The 24,067-nt window shown below is 54.2% G+C and overlaps 1 protein-coding gene across 15 annotated transcripts in view; it reads right to left on the bottom strand.

Moving 5' to 3' along the window:
- Positions 1 to 269: 269 nt before the first annotated feature.
- Positions 270 to 24,067, bottom strand: part of CRTC1 (CREB regulated transcription coactivator 1) — a 64,825-nt gene continuing 41,027 nt past the window's right edge. For 2 of the 15 annotated variants that reach the window (XM_080674277.1, XM_080674269.1), the window contains 10 exons: positions 23,340 to 23,425; positions 21,163 to 21,203; positions 20,057 to 20,277; positions 15,545 to 15,681; positions 12,884 to 13,195; positions 10,702 to 10,806; positions 7,428 to 7,514; positions 6,693 to 6,873; positions 5,030 to 5,237; positions 270 to 2,165 (listed from right to left, as the gene is read on the bottom strand). In XM_080674277.1, coding sequence (XP_080530403.1) covers positions 2,093 to 2,165; positions 5,030 to 5,237; positions 6,693 to 6,873; positions 7,428 to 7,514; positions 10,702 to 10,806; positions 12,884 to 13,195; positions 15,545 to 15,681; positions 20,057 to 20,277; positions 21,163 to 21,203; positions 23,340 to 23,425 — 1,451 coding nt within the window. In that variant the 3' untranslated portion in view covers positions 270 to 2,092. Of the gene's footprint in view, positions 5,238 to 6,692; positions 6,874 to 7,427; positions 7,515 to 10,701; positions 10,807 to 12,883; positions 13,196 to 15,544; positions 15,682 to 20,056; positions 20,278 to 21,162; positions 21,204 to 23,339; positions 23,426 to 24,067 lie in introns of all 15 variants that reach the window. The other 13 variants (XM_080674275.1, XM_080674283.1, XM_080674273.1 and 10 more) reach the window with 10 other exon arrangements.

The following is a 24,067-nucleotide window of genomic DNA, read 5'->3' as shown; positions in this document are numbered from 1 at the left end:
TGACTTCCCTCCGAACTAACTAGCAGTGTCCAGTTGCTGTAACTCACCCACCCCTGAAGTGTCTGCTCCAGGATCCTGGGGGGTTAGTTGTTCCCCTTCCAGAACACAAGTCCAAGTAGCTTGCTAGTAGGGTGAGATTGTGAGGGGTGCACATCTGTGTGTCCATATTCATGCGTGCGTGTGGTTCCCACCAGGTGTACCTGTGACACCCATATTTCATCTCCGGGTTGGAGAACGGGGGAAGGAAAAAAGGGGAGGAGGCAGAGACGAAAACATTGGGTTTTTATTAGGTTTCATTACAAAGGATGCAAAGGTACAAAGACAAAAGCGTCCACGCCAGAGGACAGGCAGGGGCTGGCCGAGTGCGCCCTGAGCCGCCCGCCCCAGCCCGCCACGGGCACCCACACGCACGGCCCATGGGACATCCACAGCAGAGTGTACATGCTGGGGTGGGGGTGGGGGGCAGAGCCAGCCTGGGGACAGAGGGACGGGGGCGGGGCAGGGCTCAGACCGATGAGTTTGCATATATTAGAAGTGCCACCCAGCCCCCTTGGGGGCAATTTCCTGGGGGGACACATTGGGGGCAATGGACCTTGGCTGCCAAAGGCCTCCCTCCCAGGGCCCAGTGGGGAAGGCCATGGCAGTGTCCCCTTGTCCGAGTAGGCAAGAGGTCAGAAGTGACAGGCTACGGTGGACTGGGCATCAATTGCCCCCAAATTCCAGAACTTGGCTCCTTGGGATGAGGTTTTGGAAACTGGCCAGGAGGATGGACAGCAGAGGGAGCCATCTGCAGCCAGCATTACCCTGAAATACAACCCTTGCCCTTCACCCCGATTGGGAGGGGCCCTGAGACCCATGGGTCTGAGCCAGTAAACAGGAGGGAAACTTAGGCCCAGTTCACAAGGGTCTTGCATCTGCTCTCCATGCCCTCAGGAGTACCCCAGCACCCTACCTCCCTCTCCTGGGGAGTGCCCAGTTGCCTGTGGCACGAGGGTAATGAAAGGCCTGAGCCCCACTCAGCCAGCACCCCTGAAGGAATGTCACAGGGGTCCCTAGTCACATACATACTGTGAGACCCCCAGGAGGTGGAAGCCCAGGGACCAAAACAAATGGGGACAGAAACAGACCCAGCTGCACACTTACTCCAGGCAAGCCTCCCAGAGTGGGTGAGGCACTAAGTCCTCCCCCAGCTCTGCAGGCCACATGAGGGCTCAGGTAGCCACAGACCCTCACCTGGAATGCCACCTGCAAGAGTGATGGGCCAGGACCAGGGTGCCCAGTACCACTGACCTTGAGCACCCCATACCCAAGTCCTACACTGGGCCCCCAAAGCTTTGACCACAGCTTCATCAGAACCCAGGGGCTGCTTTGTCAATCCCCTAAAGCCTCCAGAACCTCATATGGGGTTGGGGGTGCCTCCTGTGGAAAAACAGAAAGTTGAGTCCAGTGGAGCAGGCATTGGAGGGATGTTTGGTTATGAACCAGCTCAGGGGCCCCATGGCTCCTTAGCAAAAGTCGCTCATAGGCACTCATCAGGCCCAGGAAACCTGACATACAAGGTCCCCCATACTGAACATCTGGCCCCAGCAGAATGCATGAATGGGTAGGGGGCCTCTTGCCCTCCACACAGCGCCTCATTTGACAGAGCTGACCTCACCCACTCCACTGTGACACATGGGCCTCACAGCAGACCACCCCACTGGATGACCTTCCAGGAGTTTGGCCAATGAAAATCAGGTCAAACACACTAATTACTCAGAACCCTCCTTCACCATGAAAACCCATGAGCAGATAATAGCATAGAGGGCCAAAAAGTCCAGCCCACGCAAGGGGGTGGGGAAGCATCCCTGGGGAAAGGTCAAGAAGCACACAGCCCTGCCCTCGATAGCTGGTCCCAGGGACCCCTGTGAACCAGTGGTGGGGCTGGACCCACTTTAATTAGGGCCCCTTCTACTGTGGCTTGTCCCCACTGGGGAGCTTGGCCAACATTTGAATACCATTGGCTATGAGTCCCCAAATTTTGCTGAGTGGTTGACCTGCCCCGAGTTTTCCACTGAGGGTCTCAAGCACCTCTGCCCCAAGAGACTGGCACTCACCCTTCCTGCCCAGAAGTGTCAAGGGGAGGGGGCTGCAGGACGCTCCAAACAGCGCTGCCTGTCTTCCCCCTGTAAGGGCATGGAGCGGGGAGGTCAGCATGGGCACCTGTGATGAGGGATGTGATCCCGAGACCCTGTCTTCTCCTCCAGTCAGTCCTGGGCACAACCCTCTTCTCTGGAGAATATAGAGAGTCGCTAACCCCAGGATCCATCTCAGCCCATGAGCTACGTAGAGGAACAAACTCATTGCCCTGGGGACTTGGAGGGCAGAGGGTAAACTGAGGCAGATGGGGACAGGCCAGGCAGCTCGAGCTCCCAGAGGAAAGGTTTGTACAGCTAAGGGGGCTCAGCTAAAGCCAAGAGCACTAGGAAGAGGGCAGTCGGGGGACCTGGATGGCCTTTGAGCCCATGTGGGCTCAGTGTCAAGGCTTGAAGTCCAGTCTTGCCCCGAGCTTGTGAGTAGGACATGGGCAGTAGGTCTACATACAGAATATAGGCACAGGCCCGCCCCTCCTGGTGCAGCTTACCTAAAATCACAGTATTTTCACATCACAAGTCAAAAGACTGATTCCCTTAGGCTGTCTTGCCTCAGAAAGTCTTGGCAACTCAAGAATATTTAGTAGAGAAGTGATATTTAAGAAAAAAAACACACAAATTCCCTGTTGCAGACCCCAGGAGGCCTCCCAAGGCCCAGGAAGACGTGGAGATGCCTGGCCGCTGGCTCCTGGTGGGGCCACCTCCGAGGATAGTTCTGCATCTACACCTCTCATAGGCAGAGGATGCATGTTAATACAATGTTACCTGTGCTCCAGGCCATGGGCTTCTCCTGTCTGTCTGCACCTAGAACTGGTGCTGGACAGATGGGAAGTGTGGGCTGACAAGGCTCCCTCACTGGATCCCAAAGCCTTGTTTGAAAATTGCATCCAGGAAGGTTGCTTGTAATTTTATTAAGGCCATTTTTTAAAAAGTTCTACATACAAGTCTAATGGTAACCAAACTCTTCTATGTACATCTAGATGTTCTTTTTTTTAAAAAAGTCCCCATCTATGTCCCCAGTCCCTGCCACAGTAAAAGGATAGGCCCTGGACCTGGACAGACTGACACTGTGCTCCTCAAGCCCAGACAATGGTGGCGGGGCCAAGTGATTGAGGAGGGAGACCTTCTCACAAGTGTGGCTGGCCAGCTGCTTGGATACGTGCTAAGAGCCTGGCCAAGAAGCGAAAAGGAAGGACAATTGCTAGGATCAAATCCAACTCCCACTGAAAGGGCTCCCAAGGCCTAGGCAGAAGGGTGGCTACTAACACCACAAAGAAACACACCAGGCAGAAGTGTCAGCTCAACAGCATGTGGAGGAGTAAGTTGAGATGCAACTTGGGGACTGAAACAGAGATTCCTAGTAAAGCTGCCAACAGAAAAGAGAGCCAGCCTGTCACCCCCTCGAAGGGCCTGGAGGGCAGAGGGATGGTCACCTCTGCCTATCAAGGCACTTTGAGAAGCAAGCACCTAGAAACCCACCACTAAAAGCACGCTGCTCTTTGCCTCCAAACCCAGTCCTACCAGGAGGAGCAACAACAGAAGTGGCCAGGGGGATGAATGTCAGCTGGTTCTCAGGATGGGGATAAGAGACAACCTCATCTGGGGTGTCTAGGAACAGAAGGGCCACAGCTGCTGCCAACCTCAGGGTCTGGGGACACACCAGCCCTGAGGACTGGCGGGCACCTTTAGGGCCAGGCAGAGCCAGGTCTTCTCCAGACCCTTAATAAAAGCATTGGCTCCTTTTCAGAAGTCTGTTACGTAGCCAGAGAAAAGGCACCTCCAGTCACCCAAGCTTCTGTCAGAGTCCTCGCCTGGCACAACCTGCCCTCACTGGGCTGGGCAGCCACTCAACCCTTCTGTTTTGAGATAACTTGAGGTGAAACTAATGAGGCTAGGGGTCACAGCTCAGATGGCAGACTGCTTCCAGTTAGCTTTAAAACATATGCAATGTAGTATTTCAGGAATAAAAAGATGCTCTCAGGCAAGTATTGGCTTGAAAGAGTCAGCTACTCATCTATAGCCAAAATGGAAATACAAACCAAAAGAAACAACAAAAAATACAACAAAAATGCCCTGGCCACCCCCTTCCCACTAGTCTGTAAATAACAGTAACAGTGACCACAGTACAGAGCAGGAAAGATGAAAACAAGTTCTAAACCCACCCCTAGAAATAACCTGACTCCACATTCATTCTCTAGCAGGTCCTGTCATCCTGGCCAGCGGCTTCCTGACAGAGGCAGCCCCAGAGGGACCTGGTGTGGGGGTAGGTGAGGTGGGAGGAGGCTGGGAAGATCTAGCTGCTCTGTTTACATCCACCCCCGTGGGAAGGGTTCTAGCATTCTGTTTGCTCAGGAATATAAAAGACAGCAATCAAAATAGTGTTTATTTTGCACTGGGTCTGTCCCACTCTCTGGTGTTCTCTCTCTTTTGTCGGGTGGGGATGGCTCTCTACCTAACCACAACCTGGGGGTGGCAGGTGCGGGGGTGGAGGGTAGGAACCAGGGATGAAGGAAGGCAGTGAGAGCTGGACAACAGTCGGAAATGCACATTGCCCACCACAGTGAGGAGCAGACCCCGGTGCCCCCAGGCCTGTGGCCCTGCCCAACATGCTTTCTGCATCTTACAGGGACTGATGGCTCATGGCCTGGGGTGGGAGGTGAAAGAGTGTGCACAGGGGGAGTCCTAGAGGGCAACTCACAGCCTCCCAAGAAAGGTGGACAGCCGAGGGAGGGTGGGAGGGGGGGTGCTTGGCGGTATTGCAAGCTCAGAATCACAAGCTCGGCCGTTTGCAGGGACAGAGTGTGCAGTCCCTGGGCTCAGGGAGACTCCGTTGGGACCACTGACCGGCGGGGTGACGGAGCCGGGGCTGGGCAGCAGAGTGCTGGGTGTGCACTCACAGACGGTCCATCCGGAAGGTGTCCTCGGTGGCCGGGTCGGCCAGGACCATGTCAGGGTCGTTGAGCATGTGCAGTCCATCCAGGGTCAGGGGGTCAATCTTGAGTTCATCCAGAGGGAACTGGCTGTCAGAGTCGAAGCTGACATCACCAACCCCAACCAGCGTGCTGGTCAGTTCTTTAGAGAGGCTGGGAGGGGACTCTCCTGTCACTGGATTAGGGGGACACAAAAGTCAACTCAGTCTTGGTTCCCTACCCCCACATTCAGGGAAGAGGGCTTGGGCCACCTCAGGGAACATTTTTAGTTGCCAGGACTGGGGAAGGAGGTGTTACTAACATTATGTGGAGACCAGGGACACTGCTCAACACCACAACGCACAGGCTGGCCCTACCCAGAGAAAGATCCAGCCCCAGACATCAGCAGGTAGTCCCCTCCTGTCAGAGAAGCAGGCTGGGCATGTGCATCTAGGGCCCTCCTTGTGGCATGGAGGAAGTTTGGTTCCTATACAGAGACCCTAGTTCAAACCTGGACTCCCTCCTCTACTTGTGAGGAGTTCCCAAGACAGTTTCCCCATCTAGGAACCAGTATAAAAGTCTCCATCTTGCCCAGCCAGAGTTGCTCAGTGGTTTTCAACCTGTGAACCAGGAGGTTGCGGTTCAATTCCTGGGCAGGGCTCATGCCTGAGCTGTGGGCTTGATCCCCAGTGGGTGGCATGCAGGAGGCAGCCAATCGATGATTCTTTCTCATCATTAATGTTCTCTCTCTCCCTATCTGAAATCAATACACACACACACACACACACACACACACACACACACACACAGATACATGTTTAAAAGTATCCATCTTTCTGGACTGTCAGGGTCATCATGGGGGCCTGGTCCTCCTCAGGTACCTGAGGCACCTTCAGGGTAGAAAAGGAAGTACTGGGTCTATACTTGGGGTCCCAGCCTTGGTGGGGGGAAGGGGGACTCTGGGCATAGACCCATCCATCCTGGAGATGTGAGTGGGGACCACCAGGGAAGGGGTTGTCCACCTCAATCCCACGCAGCCCTGGCTCATAAGGAAACTACTTCCTTCTTCAATAAAACCAAGAACCTTCAATGGAGGGAAGCAGGGGTGATCAGGTGGAGAGGGCATCACAGGTCTGGGCTCTGCTACATGGAGCAGGGCTCCCTCACACACACTGTGCATGTCCCCAGGCACCTGGGCACTATCCTCCGGCCGTTTTGAGACACACATGGCAGCATGTACAATCTGTTACACTCCTGTTGACTGCCCAGGAAGCACCCCTCCTGCCATGCAGGACTCACCCCCTGCCATGGTCACCTATGTTCCCAACACACTCAGCTAACAGTGTTCAGGTGCCTGGGTGGCAGGCATAGGGCTGGGAGTGACTGGCTCTCTCTAGTTCTTGCTCTGAGCACAAGGTGCTGTATGCCTGGTGTGGGGTCCAGGTGTATGTCCCCCTTGCCTGTCTATAGCCCAGCAGCGATTCAAGGTTAGGAATAGGGGTCTGGTCTCCCTGGGTCCACACCAAAGACACCTCAGTTGTGTCATGACTCACCCTACAGGGCAGGGAGTTCATCTCCCCCAGGGCTGAGACCTATGGCAGGGACACCAGGACTGAGACCCCTGCCCAGGACACCTCATACAGGACCTCACCTGTGAGGATGATGTTGGGGATACTGCTGTGGCTGGGATAACCAAGCTGCTGTGTGTCTTGCAGGCTCCCATGGCTGCCCGTCAGGCCCATCATGGCCGCCTGTGAATAGTTGAGTGTAGAACCCGGGCTGTACAGACTGCTGGAGCTGATGGCGGTCTCCAACATGTTGAACTGCTCCAGCTGGAGGGGACACAGGGTGTGAGGCTGGCTACTGAGCACTGCTGCTGTGGGATGGGCTGCCTGAGACTTCTGGACCACCTCTTCTGCAGGATGCCTAGAGCTGTACTCAGGTCCACCCTCTTGAGGGCTGCTCACACAAGTCCCTCTGCCCTGGGGTATCGCCCTCTCCTAACCCACATGGGTCTGCCCACATACACACCCTCAGGGCTTGCAGGATGGATAGATGGATAAATGGATGAATGGCTGAGTGACCAGCTCCAGGCAGCAGCCAACCCCTCCGGTGCCCACATGCCGGATTCTGGCCTCCACGCAAAGCCAACTTGACCTCCCGCAAACTCACATGCATGGCCCACGCCCAATGGCACTGTGACAGCCACTGCCCGTCCCTGCTGGCGTTCATTGACATACCAGGTGCATACGCCAGGAGAGGCAAAGGCAGTCACATGCTCCACTGCCTGTAGACAGGAGGGGCTAGGAGCAGAGCTCACTCCCGAGGGCGGGCGGGGTCCGGGCAAGCATTTGCTGAGGGCGCTGTGGCCCGGGCACCCGCTCACCTGGTGGGACAGAGCATTGGCCTGCCTGGCCGCCATCTGCTGCTCATAGTACGAGTCCCCAAACACGCTGCCCATGGTGGAAGAGTGCTGCAGATAGAAGAGAGGCTTGCTGTTGTCATGATCCCCATGACTAGGTTGCGGGGGGCTGGGGGATTCTACAGGCCGGTTGAGCCCACGGGGAGGCCCCTGAGACCTAGTGAAGGATGCACGAGCAAGGGAGGTGGATGACAACTATTCCAGGGCGCCTACACTCAGCTGGCAATTCCCCCATCTCAGGATGATGGCTTCTTTCTCCTGCCTGCTGGGGGCAGGGTGGCTCACACCCTGACATTTCCCAAGAACGCTAACCCCATCTCCGTTCCTTAAGCTCAGATGTAGGTGACCTCCTTTCTGTCAGACAGATGAGGGAGTGGGAGCTATGAGGATCAGGAACCCTGACAAGTCCCAGAGGAAAGCATGTAACTGGTGCCAAGGCACAAGGTTCCCTATTCAGAATGAGACGAGTACTTGGTGAGCTTTGTCAGGCCTCTGTCCACACATGTGGACAGGATGGGTGCAGAACAAACATAGGACAGGCACTCAGAAAGCCCCCTCTCACCTGCTGACTCCTAGCAGCCTGCCCTCGAGACGCAGAGCTCATTGGTGGGCATGCAGCCCCATTCTTGCTTGTTCAAGGCTGGCCAGGGAAGGGGGCTGGGAGATGCTCCTGGGAGAGAAGCAGGGGGCTAGGACCTCAGAGGTGGTGGAGACACCAGAAAGAGCTTGGAGCCCCTGCCCATTCTGGAGATACTGCCAGGGATGGCAGGATGGAGCCTGGCAGGATCTGGGAGGGATGGCTGGTGTGTGTCCCAGCTGCACCTGAAACACCAGGCCTGGACAGATATATTCCCAGCCTGAACCCAAAGTGTCTCTTCTGCAGGACAGGGTGGCTCATGGAAGTTGCTGCACCATGGCCATTCCCAGGTGTCACAAGTGATGTGTGTCTGGCATGCATCCTCTCAAATGTCTCCACAGATCAAAGGCCCTAGAACCTTCCCTCTGAGTTCCCTGTTCTAGGAAGGTCCCCACATGCTTGACAATGGCCAAGGCTTGAGTCTCAGGCTTCCATTCCAGACAAGGATTGGCCACAAACCCACTGGCTGCTCCAGGTGGTCAGTGGGCTGAGAGCAGAAAGGGACAGATGGCTACCCTGGTGGGCAGGGAGGCTCCTGGGGATGAATGTTCTATTCAAACACCAGGGAAGAGTTAAAAATTACCAGCTTCAGGTTTAAAAAAGGGGCTGAAGGAGGTTTTGGCTGGGTTTGCCCATGAAGGAGGTGGCAGGTTTCTTCTGAGGCACCTGTTCCTGTGGCCTTGGCCCCAGAGAGGCCCAGCATGCACAGGGGACCTCAGGCCATGGTTTCTCTTGTGAGGAGGCCATGAGAGTTTGCAGGAAGGTCCGCTCAGAACTGAAGAGGGAGGCAGCACACAAGACACATCTCAACTGTTTGAGGCTCAGTGCATCTGCTCAAGGCCAGGGAGGCAGAGGCCCATGGAGTTGATAATTGTGTCCTGGAGGACTCAACCTATAGAAGGAAGTCAGGTCTGCCCTCTGCCCAACACATTGCCCCTCTAAGCCAGTGTCTCTGGTTGGGGTCAGACACCCTAATGGCCTCGTCTTCACACCTGAGTTAGCAGCCTGCATCCCTTGACAGATGGACTGACAGACAGATGGTGGCTTGACATGACAGGAAAAGGCTCTGCCTGGGATGGACAACTTTGTTAGAGATAAATCTCTCCTGAAAGAAATCTGCTTGACCCTCAAATTCCTGTCCTGCTTTGAATTAGAGGGATGCTACTCAGGGATTGTCCCCAGGGAGGGCTGCCCATCTGGGACAGGTCCCACCTGCTGCCGCCCCTGCCAGGTTCAGCTTCTCCAGCCTGCTATATCCCACGGTACCACACGATGAGACCACTTTCTGGGAGCCATAGGAACTCAGAGCCGCGGTGCATGAACAGAGAGCATGCAGACATCAGGCCGAGCCCTGGTCTGTCCCAAGCTTACTGCCACCCTCCCCACCTGCCTATGGAGCAAGAGGCTGCACATTGACAGTCCCAGCAGGATCCCTGGTGGCTGTGGGTGTGGAGGCAGTGCCTGAGGGCCCCTCCTATAGCAGATGAAGCCTCAAGTCCTCCCTGAACGGGATGCCCACTGTCCCAATACAGGCCTGGGTTCAGGGTGCACGTCTGAACTGGGGACAAGGGAGCCTGTCTTTCCTGCCTGTCTAGAAGGGCAGCTCTGCTCCTTGCTCTATGCAGAAAGGTGAATTCTATCTTCCCTTGGCTGAGAATAAGGGGGCCTGGGGCACTGCAGGGGCTCCTAGGGGTTTCTCAACTTAGTGATATTTTGGGGACCGAGGGACAGATCCTGGAGAGGCTTCACTGCGAGCGAGATGTCTTGGGCCCAGATGTCAGCTTTTCAAGCACCCCTTCCTCTCTGATGGAACATTCTGGATGGAATATGACTATGGCCGAGTCAGGCTGAGGGGAACCCTGAGGAACCTGGACAGGGTGTGTGCATGTTAGATATCAGGGACCAACTGTGCCAGGTGTGGGAGGGTAACCTGCATCTGACAGGGTTGGTCAAGTCCTGCCTGTTGCCTAGGGCCTAGGGTCAGCCTGTCTCATCTATGGAAGGGGAACAAGGACCTGACAGGCTATAGTACTGTTCAGAGAAGATTTCTGGGGGACACACCTTCCTATGGGATAAAGGGTAGGGAAGGGGGTGAGTAGTCAGCACCCCCACCACAACTGGCTGTCATCTCAGCTGTGCTCCAAAGCAAGGGGAGCACCCCACCCCCCCTCAAGATACCAGGCCTCAGGGTGGTCAGATGCAGGTAAGGACATGTGAACAGGCTATTGGATGCCATGTTTGAGCGACACTTGGGGCTGTCCCCAACCATGGACGAGGAGCTGGGGTGTGGCTGACACTGAGATCCTGTATGTGCCCTGACCAGGGATCAAACCCACAACTTTGGTGTATCGGGACAACACTCTAACCAGCTGAGCTACCTGGCCAGGGCCGGCACTGAGATCTTTAACAGGCTGAGGAGCTCACCACCTCCAGCTGGGGCTTTGCACAGACCAGAGGAGCAGCGGGAACGGGGGGCAGCGCCTTCTCCTCCCAGCCCCATGGAGCAGACGAGATGGGATGATGTGAGGCATGAGGCACAGATGGCGGGCAAGGGCACAGGGGGGTGAGGTGAGCTGGGGATGGAGTGGCGGCATCCCTTACTTGCGGGGAGCTCCCGGGGGAGAAGCCTTGATTGGAGACGGGTGAGGTGGGAGACTGGTTGGCTGGGGAGCCGGCACTAGTGCGGTACTGCTGCAGAGCCGGGGCCTGCGACGACAAACAGGTCAGGACGTGGAGGCCCCAGCCTGGCTCCCAGCTGAGCCTCCCACAAGCCCCCACCCCTCAGTGAGCAGAGGACCTGGGGCCAGAGCTTGGGGCCTCAGGGGTACCTGTCTCCAAACCCAGCTCCCAGGTGTGGGGGTCTGGAGACAGAGAACCTAGAACCGAACATCATGGAATTGTTCTGATGGGCTGTGGGGGAGTAAGGGTTGGGTCCACTTCGATTCAACATGCTTCAAAACACCCACACTACATACATGTGCACACAGCTACACACAAGCACCCTCACACACACGAAGGCAGAGATGGCCTAGGACTGGGCAGGCAGGCGTTGCCTTTTGCTCCTGACTCTGGATGGATCCCTGGCTCTCTCAGTCCCGAGTCTGTACTGGCACTTCCTGCCCACCTCAAGGTGGTGGTACTGATAGCAGGGCTCCCAGCACTAAGAAGTCACCATCACTAGCATGGCGTAGGATAAGCCTGATGGGGTCAGGCTCTCCAGAGACCTCAGAGGGCAGGCTACCTCCTTGTTCAAAGGCAGAGGACCCTGGTTTCTTACCAGGCCCTGGTTTCTCACCATAGATGAGACAGGCTGGGCCAGGATCTGGATTTAAACCCTGCCTGACCTCTCTGAGCCTGCTGTTCATGGAGGCCCGGATAGCCGGCACAAGACCCTAGGAATGCTCAGTCTCCCCCATTTCCAAAGTGACCTACTCTGAGCAGTTTGTGATGGAGGTTGAGCCTGGGTGGGGCATGGGAACTGTGGGTGGCACCAATGTGTCACTTGGTGAAGACCAGGAAAATGTCCAGAGAGATGTTCTTGCCTGGGAGAGTCTGCAGAAACTCTGGAGGAGACTGCCTGTGCCCCAAGGGAGCCAGCAGGCCCTGGGGGTACCAGAAGATAGATTCTCTGACCTGGGAGCCTGGGGAGGCACTGTGTGCGCACAATGTCCATCCAGCTCCATAGCCAGGCCCTACTGCAGGAGGGTGTTGGGGAACTGGGTGCCCAGGTTGGCCCCAACATCAGAGCTGCCCCCACACTTGCTGTGTTAATGCTAAAGGAAAGGCTTGGGTACTTTCCTGTGTGTGGAGGCGCCTGCCTGCTGAGGGGTTGGAGCAGCTTGGAAATGTGGGTCTCTACTGTTATGTCACTGCCTGACCACCAGCTTAGGTGCTGGTGCGGGGGGGCTGTTCTTTGCAGAGCACGTGATGTTCTGAAGGCTTTATCCCATGGCTGTTAACTGAGGGCTGAATGGGGAGGACTCACTGTGCCCCAAACATGGGTCTCTTCCTCTGGATGTGGCCAAAGGTAGCAATGACCACCCCCTTCCCACCAGAGTAATCAGGGTCAAAGTCTGAACAATCAGGAAGCTTTGAGTTTGCAGAGGTAAAAACCTAGCTCAGCCCTGGTAGGGTGTCCAATGGTCTGAGCTGCAGCCCCTGGCTGGGCAGAAGGTCCCATGGTTTGAGCCGCAGCTCCCCTGCCACAGCCCAGGAAGTGGGTCCCATGGTCCTATCCTATAATTGATCTGCAGCCCTGGTCCAGGCAGTGGGGTCCCAGGGTTTGAGCTGAAGCCCCCGGCTCAGTCACTGTGCCGCATCCCTGCCTCCCCTCCAAGTTCACCCCCAACTCTCTGGCTGGCACATGCCTGTTCCTCTGGCCCTGAGAGCTGTGCTCTCCTTACCTCCAGGGAAGCCCTGTTTTGGATGGGAAGGGCAGGGGCAGGTATCAAGGGCCATGGGGAATGGCTTGGCAGCCAGACATGGGTAGCCCATATTAGGTAAGGTTTGGGGCACTGATACGTGCTTGTGCCTTGGTTTCCCCATGTGTACATAGGGTGACATCCTCAGCAGAAATTCCATTGGGTGCTGAGCCCCTGGCAGTGTCTGCTTCAGCCCCAAACCCTGGCAAGGTGGCCTCCAAATGGAACCTTGAGGTGGCTGCAGACAAAACTGGGCACCCAACTCTCTTCGGGCCCTGGGCACCCAATGTAGCCTCCCACAGCCCCACGTTCCTCCTGCATGACCCCATAGCCAGGCCCCAAAGACCATGTCCTGGGCTTACCGAGGCGATGTCGATTCCCATCGGTGGCTGGCCTGGGTTGTCTGGGGGGGACTGGGGGAGAGAGGACGGTACTGTGACCAGGAGCGGGGGCAGCTGGGGTCCCTGCGTCAGGCTTGTGCTCGGCATCAGGGGGCTGCCTGGGGGGAGGTTGATGGGCACCTGTGGAGGTGGCGGGGATGGCTGCTGCTGGGATACTGGTGGCGGGGGTGGTGGGGGCTGGGGCTGCGGTGGAGTTGATTGCTGGGAGCCTGCCTGGGTGAAGAAGGCATAGGGCAGCTGTTGCTCCAGAGATAGGGCATCCATGGCCACGGCCTGTGGGAAGAGAGGGGAATCAGATTCAGGCGTCAGCAGTGGGGGCCAGGCCACAGGCACCTGGTCCCCCGAGGGGCCCTCATGGCCTGGCAAGCTCAGTAACGATGTGATAGATCAGTGGTCGGCAAACTCATTAGTCAATAGAGCCAAATATCAACAGTACAACAATTGAAATTTCTTTTGAGAACCAAATTTTTTAAACTTAAACTTCTTCTAACGCCACTTCTTCAAAATAGACTCGCCCAGGCCGTGGTATTTTGTGGAAGAGCCACACTCAAGGGGCCAAAGAGCCGCATGTGGCTTGCGAGCCGCAGTTTGCTAACCACTGTGATAGATGAACAAAGAGACATCCACACCCTGGACCCGGGAGGCACAGGCCTAAACGGGGCCTCACCCAGGGCTATGGAGGGTCAGCTGGACCTGGGCATTTAATCCAGCTGGCTGCACACTACATCCAACCAGCCTTTCTTTTACCCTCATTGCACACCAAGAGGTAGGCACAACCTTCTGTATTCACACAGGCTCAGGAAATCCTGGCCTCTCTGAACTGAAGTTTCCCCACTGCAGGCAGGCACCAGGTATCACACTATGGTAACCTAGAGCGTGGCCAGCACCTAGCCCCCTCGGAGAGGGGAAGGGACTGCACATCACCATCCTGCAGCCTGGCTCCCCTGGGGAGGTTAGAGAGGGTGCGAGTGATGAAGGTACAGATGTAGCCACTAGGTGATAACCAGTTTAAGCCTTCTCAGAGTTGGAAAGAGGAAAATAATCAGAGGAAGTTTTCAACAGTCCTGAGTCTGTGCAGAGTCCCTGGGATATGCAGGAATCCTGCCCTGTGATGGAGGCAGTACATGCCCGGGAGCTTAGCAGATGCCTAATCTCTAATAAGTACTATCCAGAAAGGGAAAGCAAGCCTGAGAGACTGAGGGTAGAGAAAAGGGGCAGGGGTCACAGATGGAGAGAGTGATGACACAGCTGCCAGAAAAACCACCATGGCTCTTCTGGGTCCTGATCTGAACAAGACCACTGTACAAGCAGACACAGAGGGAAACCAGGCCCAGAACAGGCATAGAAATGTGTGAATGACTTAATTTTGTTATAAGTGAATGATGCCACCAAGGTTATATTTAAAAAACAAAGAACAAAAATGTTATCTGTCAGTCCTAGCTGGTTTGGCTCAGTGGATAGAGCGTCGGCCTGCGGACTCAAGGGTCCCAGGTTCGATTCCGGTCAAGGGCATATACCCAGTGGGGGATGTGCAGGAGGCAGCTGATTGATGTTTCTCTCTTATCAATGTTTCTAACTCTCTCTCCCTCTCCCTTCCTCTCTGTAAAAAATCAATAAAATATATATTTTTAAAAAATGTTATCTGTCAGGGATTTTTTAAAAATAGTCAAGCCCTGACTGGTGTGGCTCAGTTGATTGAGTGAGGTGTCACTGGTTCAGTTCCTAGTCGGGGCACACGCCCAGGTTACAGGCTTGATCCCCAGTCAGGGTGCTTTTGGGGGCAGCCAATCAATATTTCTTTCTCACAGTGATGTTTCTCTCTCCCTCTCTAAAAAGAAATGAAAACATATTTTTAAAAAATTAACAAAATGGACAAATTCCTAGAAACACACAAATTACCAAAATTGACCCAAGAAGAAATAGAAAATCTGGGTAGACCTATATCAAGTAAGGAGGTTGAATCAATAATCAAAAACCTCCCAGTGAAGATAAAAGCTCAGACCTCAGGTGGCTTCGCTCATGAGTTTTACCAAACATTTAAAGAATTAACACCAATGCTGCTCAAACTCTTCAAAACAAACAAAAAACAGAAGAGGAGGGAACGCTTCCTAACTCATTCTATGAGCTTCAACTGACTAAGTAAACAAGAGAATTAAATTACTAAAATCAGAAACGGAAGTGGGAACGTTACTACCAACTTTACAGAAACAAAAGAATTATGAGAGAGTACTATTACTATGAACAATCATACACCAGCTTGCTGCGTGACCTAGATGAAACAGACTAATTTCTATACAACACACCATTACCAAAAAATCAAAATTACAATAAATTGGGGGTGAGAGGGGGATCTCTCTAAAATTTTATTTTTGAAAATTTCAACTAGATCCTAAAAAAGAGAAAGTACCGTAATTGAAATATGCCCCATTCACACAAATGCTAACTTAGGACCTGCCCATGATGGCACAGGGGACTCCAGGCCACTGATTAATGCATTTCCTATGTGTTTAAAAAATTGACAAAAAGCCAAAAATGCTGGGCTGTTTCTAAGGTCTCCCTGGAAGGAGTAGGAGGCCTCCCAGAGAGAACTGGGCCGTTCCCCACCCCACTGCGCCCTCGAACCTGAGTGATGGGTGACAGCGGGGAAAGGGTGGGTGACACCTGCTGTGCCTGCTGCTGCCGCCGTGTCTCCGAACTCAGGGACAGTGGGCTGACATTAGCCGGACGGTGCTGCGGTGAAGAGCCTGGAGTATTCATCCCTGGAAGGAAGGAAGGAAGGAAGGGTTGGCATGACTCTAGCCTCCAAAGGGCCACTCATACACCCATGGTCACTGCTGGGGACAGCTCAATTGCTCAGACAGAAGCCAGAGGGCATGACCTGATTGCCAAACCCAGGATACCCCCTCCAAGGTCCTGATACCCTGATCTTGGGGACCCCAGTTCTGTGTGGTCTCTATTCTCCTTCCAATATGCCATGATGACCAACACTCTCCATACTGATCCTGCCATCCCTCCAGGAGGGGTGTGTCCTGAAGGTCCTGCTGGGCAGCATTTTCCTGACTCTGGACTGCCACATGATTGGCCCCTAGATGGACATGTGACCAGGCTGATCCAATGAGAGACTGACCTAGGACTTCTGATGCAACTCCAAGAGAGACTGGAGGTATAGAGGGTGTGTGTGTGTGTGTATGCGTGTGTGTGGCATTCTGTGGCTGGAAGGGGAAGGATCAGCTGGAGAATGAGGTGGGAGAGGCAGCACCTGAGCCCCGGATGCAGCTACACTGGCACTTCCCCTCTTTGGGAGACAATCAATCTACTTTTTTCCCTAAACTGGCTTGGGTTTTGGTTATCTTCAAGCAAGTCAGTCCTGCCCAACACTGCAGTTTCCTCTTGACCTCCATGCCCTCCTCATCCTCATTCGATGTACATGTCCTTTCTCATAACTGCTCTTCCGGCCAGATCTCCTCTCAACCCTGGATTTGTATAACTGGCATCTCCTCCACCTCCCCATCTCACTCCCCGCCCACCCCCCCCTCCCCCAGTATATTTTCCAAGCTGGACCATTAGCCCCACTGGCATGCCTAAGCTAGATTCTCAGTTACTCTTTATCTTCTTTCAAAACCTACATTCCTGACGGAGCTCCTGCCAAAGACTCTACATCCTTCTCTCCCCTTGGACCCCTCCCCCAGTAATCCAATCCCTGGATACAACTGTTGTGAAGGACTTGAGTGAGGTCAAATTCAGTGTGGCAGCATTTGGGGCTTATGTTATCCCAGGGCACTGTGCCAGACAGGCAACAGGCCTGCTGATGCAACGAGGAGCCCTGGGGGCCTGGCCTGACCACCCAGATTCTGTTTCCATATCCTCAAGATGGAAATGATATCAGCTGTCTTTGCCAGTGAACTGTGAGGCTTTAATGAATTGTGAGTCAATGCCAGTGAAGGTGCCTAACTCATTCATGGGAGCCAGGCCCACCCTGCCAAGGGCACCAGATCAACCTTGTTCCAGCAGGTAAGATGACAGGTTCATGGGCCAGTTAGAATGCACCCAGTGTGCACTGAGGGAGATGATGGACAGCTGCTTGCTGTGTCATCCATGGGAGGAGAGCCAGGTCACTTCCCCTTGGATGCCCTAGTGGCTCCAAGCAATGTGGGGCACCTGGTGCCATAGACTGCTCCTGAGGCAGGGTCTGGGGATCCAATTTCTGCACAGACCTTGGGACCCAGAAATCAGGCTGCTATGGACACAGTGACATCAAGGGAGCCAGGGTCAGAGGCCTGGGCAGGAGTCCAGGAGACACCTGCTCAGAGCACAGTTGGAATGGGTACCCTGGGCAGTTCCCTCATGTCCTCTGAGCGTCTATCACTTCATAGGTCCAGCAGGCTGAGGAACATGTGACATCCAGAGAGAGCAGATGTCAGTGTTCAGTAATTAGCAGAGTCAAATGCCAGGAGTGAGAGGAGCAGTGGGGTGACAGGGGCAGGTGGGCCTGTGGTAAACTGGAGCTCTCTGGCCCATCTTGGGGCATAGGATCTTGACCCACTGCTGCTAGGCCTTCTGATTCAAAAGAAGCCAGAAATCCAGGTTTGTACATGCACTCTCCTGATGCTTAAGTATCTATTCAAAGCACCACACACACAGAGTCGTGGGCTAGACAAAATACACCACTGGGCTGGATTTGGCACTTGGGCTGCCAGCCTCTAACATCTGCCCTGAATACAAAGGTGGTTTTGAATCCTCTGCTAGACTGCAGAGTGAGCTCCTGGCCTCACATGGGGGCCCAGAGGGTGGACGAATGCCTTACTGTTGAATTCTTTTTGGCAACCTGGGTCACCTTTGGGAAAAGGATTGGGGCCAGTTGGAAGGGAAGTCTGGGCAGGCAGGGAGAGCGGCCAGGGGAGGACGAGCCAGGTAATAGGGGCCCATCCCAAGACACATGAGCCCTGAGTGTAGGAGCGGCCAGGCACAGAGCAGTGCCAAGAAGGAGGACCCAGGCCTATTGTCCTCCCAGGTCCTAGTGGACAGCCAGGGAACTGACTTCAGCAAATGTGGAAGGGGACGAAAGGGGCCGCTGTCTTCCTCTCTGATGGGGAGGCCTCTTCCTTCTCTTGGGCTCATGATCTGACTGTTGGGTGAGCTGAGGGGGGCGGGGGGGGGGGGGAGGGGCGGGGCGGGCAGTCTCCATGTGTGCCAGAAGCTAAGGCTCAGCTTGATTTAAAATGCACTCAGAAAGTGAAGCCCCTGTCAGGCGAGCTGCTGGAGCGGCAGGTTTGAAAACAATCCAACACATGTCAGACATCACTGGCAAATACTAGAACCAGGTGGCGAGGGTCCGATCCCCGCCCCCGGATCCCCCTCCCATATGCAGCCGATTCAGGGTCTGCAGCTTTCACATGTGCTTGTTTTCCTGTGCTTGTTTAGACTCTGCTCAGGTCAGAAGTGCACAGCTCCTGGTGGGCGCTGGGGGCTGCCAAGGACTCTCGGGTGGAGGGGGGTGGTCCTCTGGAGGCCACAGTCAGAAGTGGGGGGAAATGGGGCCAGGAAACGGCAGTGTCAGCATCAGCCAGGGAAAGCGGGGGTGGGGGGGCAGTAGTCCCAGAACCAACCTTCCACTCTCTTCCTTTGCATACTGGTCTCTAGGGGCCATGGGTCTTGGGCTTCCCTGAATCTATTCATTTGTCTTTGGGCCTTCGGGGGCGGTGCATGGCTGGGATGGTGCCCTTTGCTCTGTAGCTAAGCCTGGGTGGGCATAGGGCCAGGGGCAATCTCAACATCCTCAGGCCAGAGTCCCACTCCTCTCTTCATTGTCTGGCTTCCATCCCCTTATCTAAAAACCTAGGAACATGGTACTGTCTCCAACACACCTCACATTCTCAGGCCCCATGGGCACCAGAGGTAGGACTGACTCTCCACTACTCCTCACATCAACCCAGCTCCCAGGCCAGCCAATTTCCCCCAGAAATCTCTCTTCAGAGTGTCTGATAGGGCCCTGCTTTGGCCTAGGTGTGGCCGCCCCTCTGACAGCCTGTTCTCCCCAGGCAGTCAGCGCACTTGCAAGTGAACGTGACTCTGAGCATGTGATTATCTCAAAAAGTGCTGCATGGTGCTGTCCACCAAACTCAGGGTGATGACATGTGAATGCGGCTGCTCTGCGGTCCCTGGGCAGGAAGAAGGGAACATGATGTAGTGCTCTCACTGACCACCAAGTCCTGATACTTTTGGACTCACAGAGGGGCCCCCTTGACCCCTCCTGCTCACTGGGCTGCTGGGAGCACCTTGTCTCCTCTCTGAATGCAAATCCACACATCCCACAGTCAACTCAGTGCAGGGGAGTGAGGCTTAGCCCAGGGGACAGGCGAGAACAAAGTAGTAACTCAGGGTGAGTACAGAAAAGCAAAAAAGCAAAGCTGTGTAAGAAGCCAGATGGAGGGTGTGAGCAGAGGCCAGGAGACCTCACTATGGGAAGGTGGTGTGAGCAGAGATGGGGCAGGTGAGGGGCCCCTGCCACCTAGAGGAAGAGGAGGACCATGGGGGAGGAACAGCATGTACAGAGGCTCCAAGGTGAGCTCATTAGCTGGAGAGGAGAGGTGTGGGAGGTGAGGGGCTATGCAAGGACCCGAGCAGAGGAGGGCCATGAGCTGAAAGCTGTTCTGGGTGGAGAAGAGGCTGGGACTGAGAAGGGGAGTGGCAGCAGGTGGAGACTCTACAGGATGAGGAGGGTCCTAGTTAGGCTGGGTCCTGATGGTGGGGCTAATAGACATGCCAGTTGATCAGGGTGGGCAAGAGGACAAAGGGGAAGTCTGGTGGACCCCACTCTCTAAAGCTCCCAGCACTCCTCACAACCACTGTCCCATCCCTAGAGACAACATGAGCCTTCCCATTGTGGGGCCTTTGCCCAGACTGTACCCTCTATCCTAACACCACTCGCCTTGGGATAGCCTAGTAACACCAAGCCCCCATGTGGGGCTCTGCTCCCACTTTATGCCCAGCATTTTGGAAGTGACCCTGCTCAGTCTTATTTCTTTCTCTCTCTCTTTTTACACACACACACACACACACACACACACACACGCCATCCTTGCTAGCAGGTGAACTCTGCCAGGGTAGGAAGTGTCCTCGCCCTCCCGGCCTTACCCTGGCCAGTGCTGCCGATGCCCAGATGTGTCAGGTTGGCAGTGAGGTTGCCGGTGCTGCTGGAACTGCTGAGCGCTGGGAAGGTGGGCTCCTCAGGGTCCAGCGGGGTTGGAAGCGGGGAGGGGAAGTGGATGTTGGTCAGGTCAGGCAGGGAACCCCCGGTGTTGTGGGTGGTAGGAATCAGGGCTGTAGTGTTTTCCTGGTCAGCAGATGGAAAGATGCTGGGAAAAGGCCAGACATAGGGGGGTTGACCTCTTGGACTGTAACTGCTGGTTCTCCCCCAGAAGCTGTGGTGGCAGTGGTGGGGGATTTGGGGGGGGGGCTTGCAAAAAAACACACTAATTTGTGCAAAAGGACATCCTGTGATCAGATGCTGTCATGCTCGAGAAACAACCATCAGCCCAAACCTCCAATGGGAAGCAGCCTATCCCTGCAGGGCAGGGAGAGGGGATTGGATGAGGGTCCTCCTGCTGTCTGGGGACAGTGTGTCCAAGGCAGTGGTCGGCAAACTGCGGCTCGTGAGCCACGTGTGGCTCTTTGGCCCCTTGGGTGTGGCTCTTCCACAAAATACCACGGCCTGGGCGAGTCTATTTTGAAGAAGTGGCATTAGAAGAAGTTTAAGTTTAAAAAATGTGGCTCTCAAAAGAAATTTCAATCGTTGTACTGTTGGTATTTGGCTCTGTTGACTAATGAGTTTGCTGACCACTGGTCTAAGGGGTGGAAGCATCCCCCAGGGCAGTGGTCGGCAAACTCATTAGTCAACAGAGCCAAATATCAGCAGTACAACGATTGAAATTTCTTTTGAGAGCCACATTTTTTAAACTTAAACTTCTTCTAATGCCACTTCTTCAAAATAGACTCGCCCAGGCTGTGGTATTTTGTAGAAGAGCCACACTCAAGGGGCCAAAGAGCTGCATGTGGCTTTCGAGCCGCAGTTTGCTAACCACGGCCCCAGGGCAAGCCTTGCTGGATGGCCACCAGCAGCTTAGCATCCCTCTTGTCTGGACTTGTAGCCTCTCATAAACAGGTGGGAATTGGGGTGGGGTTACCGGCTGAGCAGCCCCTGGTGGCCACAGGCATGCAGGGCAGGTCCCACTGTGACTTACTTGATTCCGGGGACCTCGCAGGACTTGGGCCTGGACCCTGTCTGAAAGAGAAGACAGCAGAGGCTCAGCAGCCTCCTCGTATCATGGTTGATCTCCTCAAGAGGGCTGAGTGACGCTCAAGGAGAAGCAAGCTTATGGGGTCCCAGGGAGTCCCACAGATGAAGAGCGTCCCTAAGGGATTGTGTGTGTGTATGTGGGGGGGTGCCCCAAGGGGCTAAACCAAGAGTTAAGTGGAGAGGATCTCCCTATGGTCCCTCCCAGCTTCACTGTGACTGCCTGGTAAGGTAGCACAGTCCAGGGTTGATGTGGTGCCTTGTCAGAGCTGGTGTCCCGGGGGATCGTGTTGCCTGCTCTTTATATCTCAGCCCCTCAGGCTGTGCCACAGCTGTTGGCCATCAGGCTCTGTAGAGTCCACTGGAAACCTGGGTGGTAACCCCTCATATATTCCTGGATCAGGATGGGAAAGAGAGGGAGTCATCAGGGCAGAGACTGCCTCTGCTCAGCATCTGTCTGTCCACCCCGAGAAAGAACATCATGTGGGGAAGCCTGAGGCAGCTTGGACTGGTTGCCCTGAAACGAAGGGGCTGCCACTGTGGCACTAGCAGACTGGCCTTCCTGTGGTGGCTAGAGGTGTGACTCCCATGGGGAACCCAGCATGCCACCACTTGAGGACCAAAACTCTGGCCACCCTGCAGGCTAGCCCAGGAGAAGGGGTCCTAGGGAAACCCTGGACAGTAAGACCTCTGTGAGCTAGAGCAGCGGTTGCCAACTGGTGGTCCGCGGACCGCTGGTGGTCTGTGAGGTCTGAAAGGTTGGCGGCCGCTGAGCTAGAGACACTATTGCCACCGGAGATCTGCAGGCTCCAGGCCAGGCCTCTAGATTCTCATTCAAGGACAAAGCAAAGAACTCTCTTCCTATGGCAGCAGACATGACAGGACAAAGCCTGCGTGCTGACAGGAGCTCCACTGTATCACATTCCCTAATTCCTGTCTGCCTCTGGGGCCCTCAGGTAGACACTCCTGTTAATGTGTTCTTTAGGGATTACCAGACAAGAATGTGGACCCACTGGGGAGGGCTGGGCCAGCCCACAAACACACCCAGTGAGAAGGGAATGCCCGACTGGCAGTAACTGGGCTGCCTCAGGGGGCTTGTGACCTTGAGCTTTTGTAGGAAACTGGGTGGAAGGGGTTTCTACATGGCCATAGCCTCCTTAATTCTGGGAATAAACATTAGCTTTATTACTAGATTTTTGCAAAACACCTTGACAATGACTTTCTAAAGAATCTTTTGAAAAACATTCCACATAAACAATATTAAGAATTCACCCACCCTTGGCCAGTGTTTCTCAGTAGTTAGAATGTCAGCCCCCCACCAAAAGGTTGCGGGTTCGATTCCTGGCCCCAGTCAGGCAACATGCAGAAGGCAACAAATTGTTGTCTCTCTCACATCGATGTTTGTTTCTCTTTTTCTCTCTCTCTCCCCCTCCTTGCCTCTCTTCTACTCTCTCTAAAAAGCAATGGAAAAAATATCTATGGGTGAGGATTAAAAAAAAAAAATCTCACCAGGATGCTGGGCTCTGCCACCCTCTTCTTACTCCCAGGATGTCAGGGTGTTTCCCCAACACTAGCCATCTTCTCTTTCTTTATGGCAGCACCACATTCGGGTGCAGGGACCCTGATGTCCTTGTGTCATCCTTGTGCAGGGGCCATACTAATCCCTGTATTATCCAATTTTAGTGTATGTGCTGTGAAAGCAAGCCGGGTTTTATTTCTTTTTTTAAAACATATTTTTTACTAATTGTATTTTCAGAGAGGAAGGAGAGGGAGAGAGAGATTAAAAACATCAAAGATGTGAGAGAATCATTGATTGGGTGCCTCCTGCAAGCCCCAAAACCTGGGCATGTGCCCTGACCAGAATCAAACTGTGATTGGTTCATAGGTCGATGCTCAACCACAGAGCCACGCTGCCAGGCTTATTTAATTCTTTACATGCTTTTCACCAGTGTAACAGGCCTGCATTTGTGTTAAATCAGCTGGCATGAGTGGTCAAATCTGAGTGAGGGTTTTACTTTAGGGAGGATGAAGCTCCTTCAGTGTGTTGTTTCATCATCTTTGCTTGGCTGTGCTTAAAAAAAAGACCAAGAAAGAAACCACTTCCAAAAGCCCAAAGGCTCTTACCTTCTTGGTGTCCCATACTTGCTTGGAAAGGTTCTTGTCTGTCTCTGATGTGGTCTCCTCCATTCCTGGGACTGTTAGTAGTAAGACTAGAGTGAGGTGTGGGGAGAAGGAGAGTCAGAAAGGGAATCTCTGCAGCTGCCTGGCGGTAGCAGGAGGGCACTTCCCTGACATACAGTCATAACTGTGATAGTAGTGTGCCCCAATAGTGACTTCTGGGGATTGTACTAAAGTACAAAATGGGTTTCATTAAAACAAAACAAAAACATTTAAAAAAAGTCAGAGAACCTGTGACTTAAGCTCTAGAGCTAAGGGCATGTATTACTCAGTCTCCCAATGGGACTGACTCAGCCTTGGAGATGGCGGGCTATAGAGAACAGCTGAGAACTTCTCTCCGGCTCCTGTGAATGGCCACTGCCCTGTGCACACCCGACTCTCCCTCTTGGGCCATCATCACAGTGTCACATTGCTCAGTGTTGGATGGGTTGAGTGGAGCCTCATGGTAGCTGTGGCCCCTTAAGTTAGTTGAAATGCCAGCCAACCCTAGAGGAGGGAAAGAGGGGAAGAGAGGAGGAGGGAAGGGAAGTTCTGAGACTGGATGGGCATCATTTGAGGCCATGAAACCAGTCGCACCTGAAGGCCCCTTTCCTTGGACCTTTTGGTAACTGTGAGACTAAACATTTTCTTGATGAGACCCAATTTCTTCATGCCTGTTGGAGGTTCAGGCCTGC

This window comes from Plecotus auritus (assembly GCF_963455305.1).
Source record: "Plecotus auritus genome assembly, chromosome: 6".
Lineage (NCBI taxonomy): Eukaryota > Metazoa > Chordata > Mammalia > Chiroptera > Vespertilionidae > Plecotus > Plecotus auritus.
This window is presented reverse-complemented; position numbering and strand designations above follow the sequence as displayed.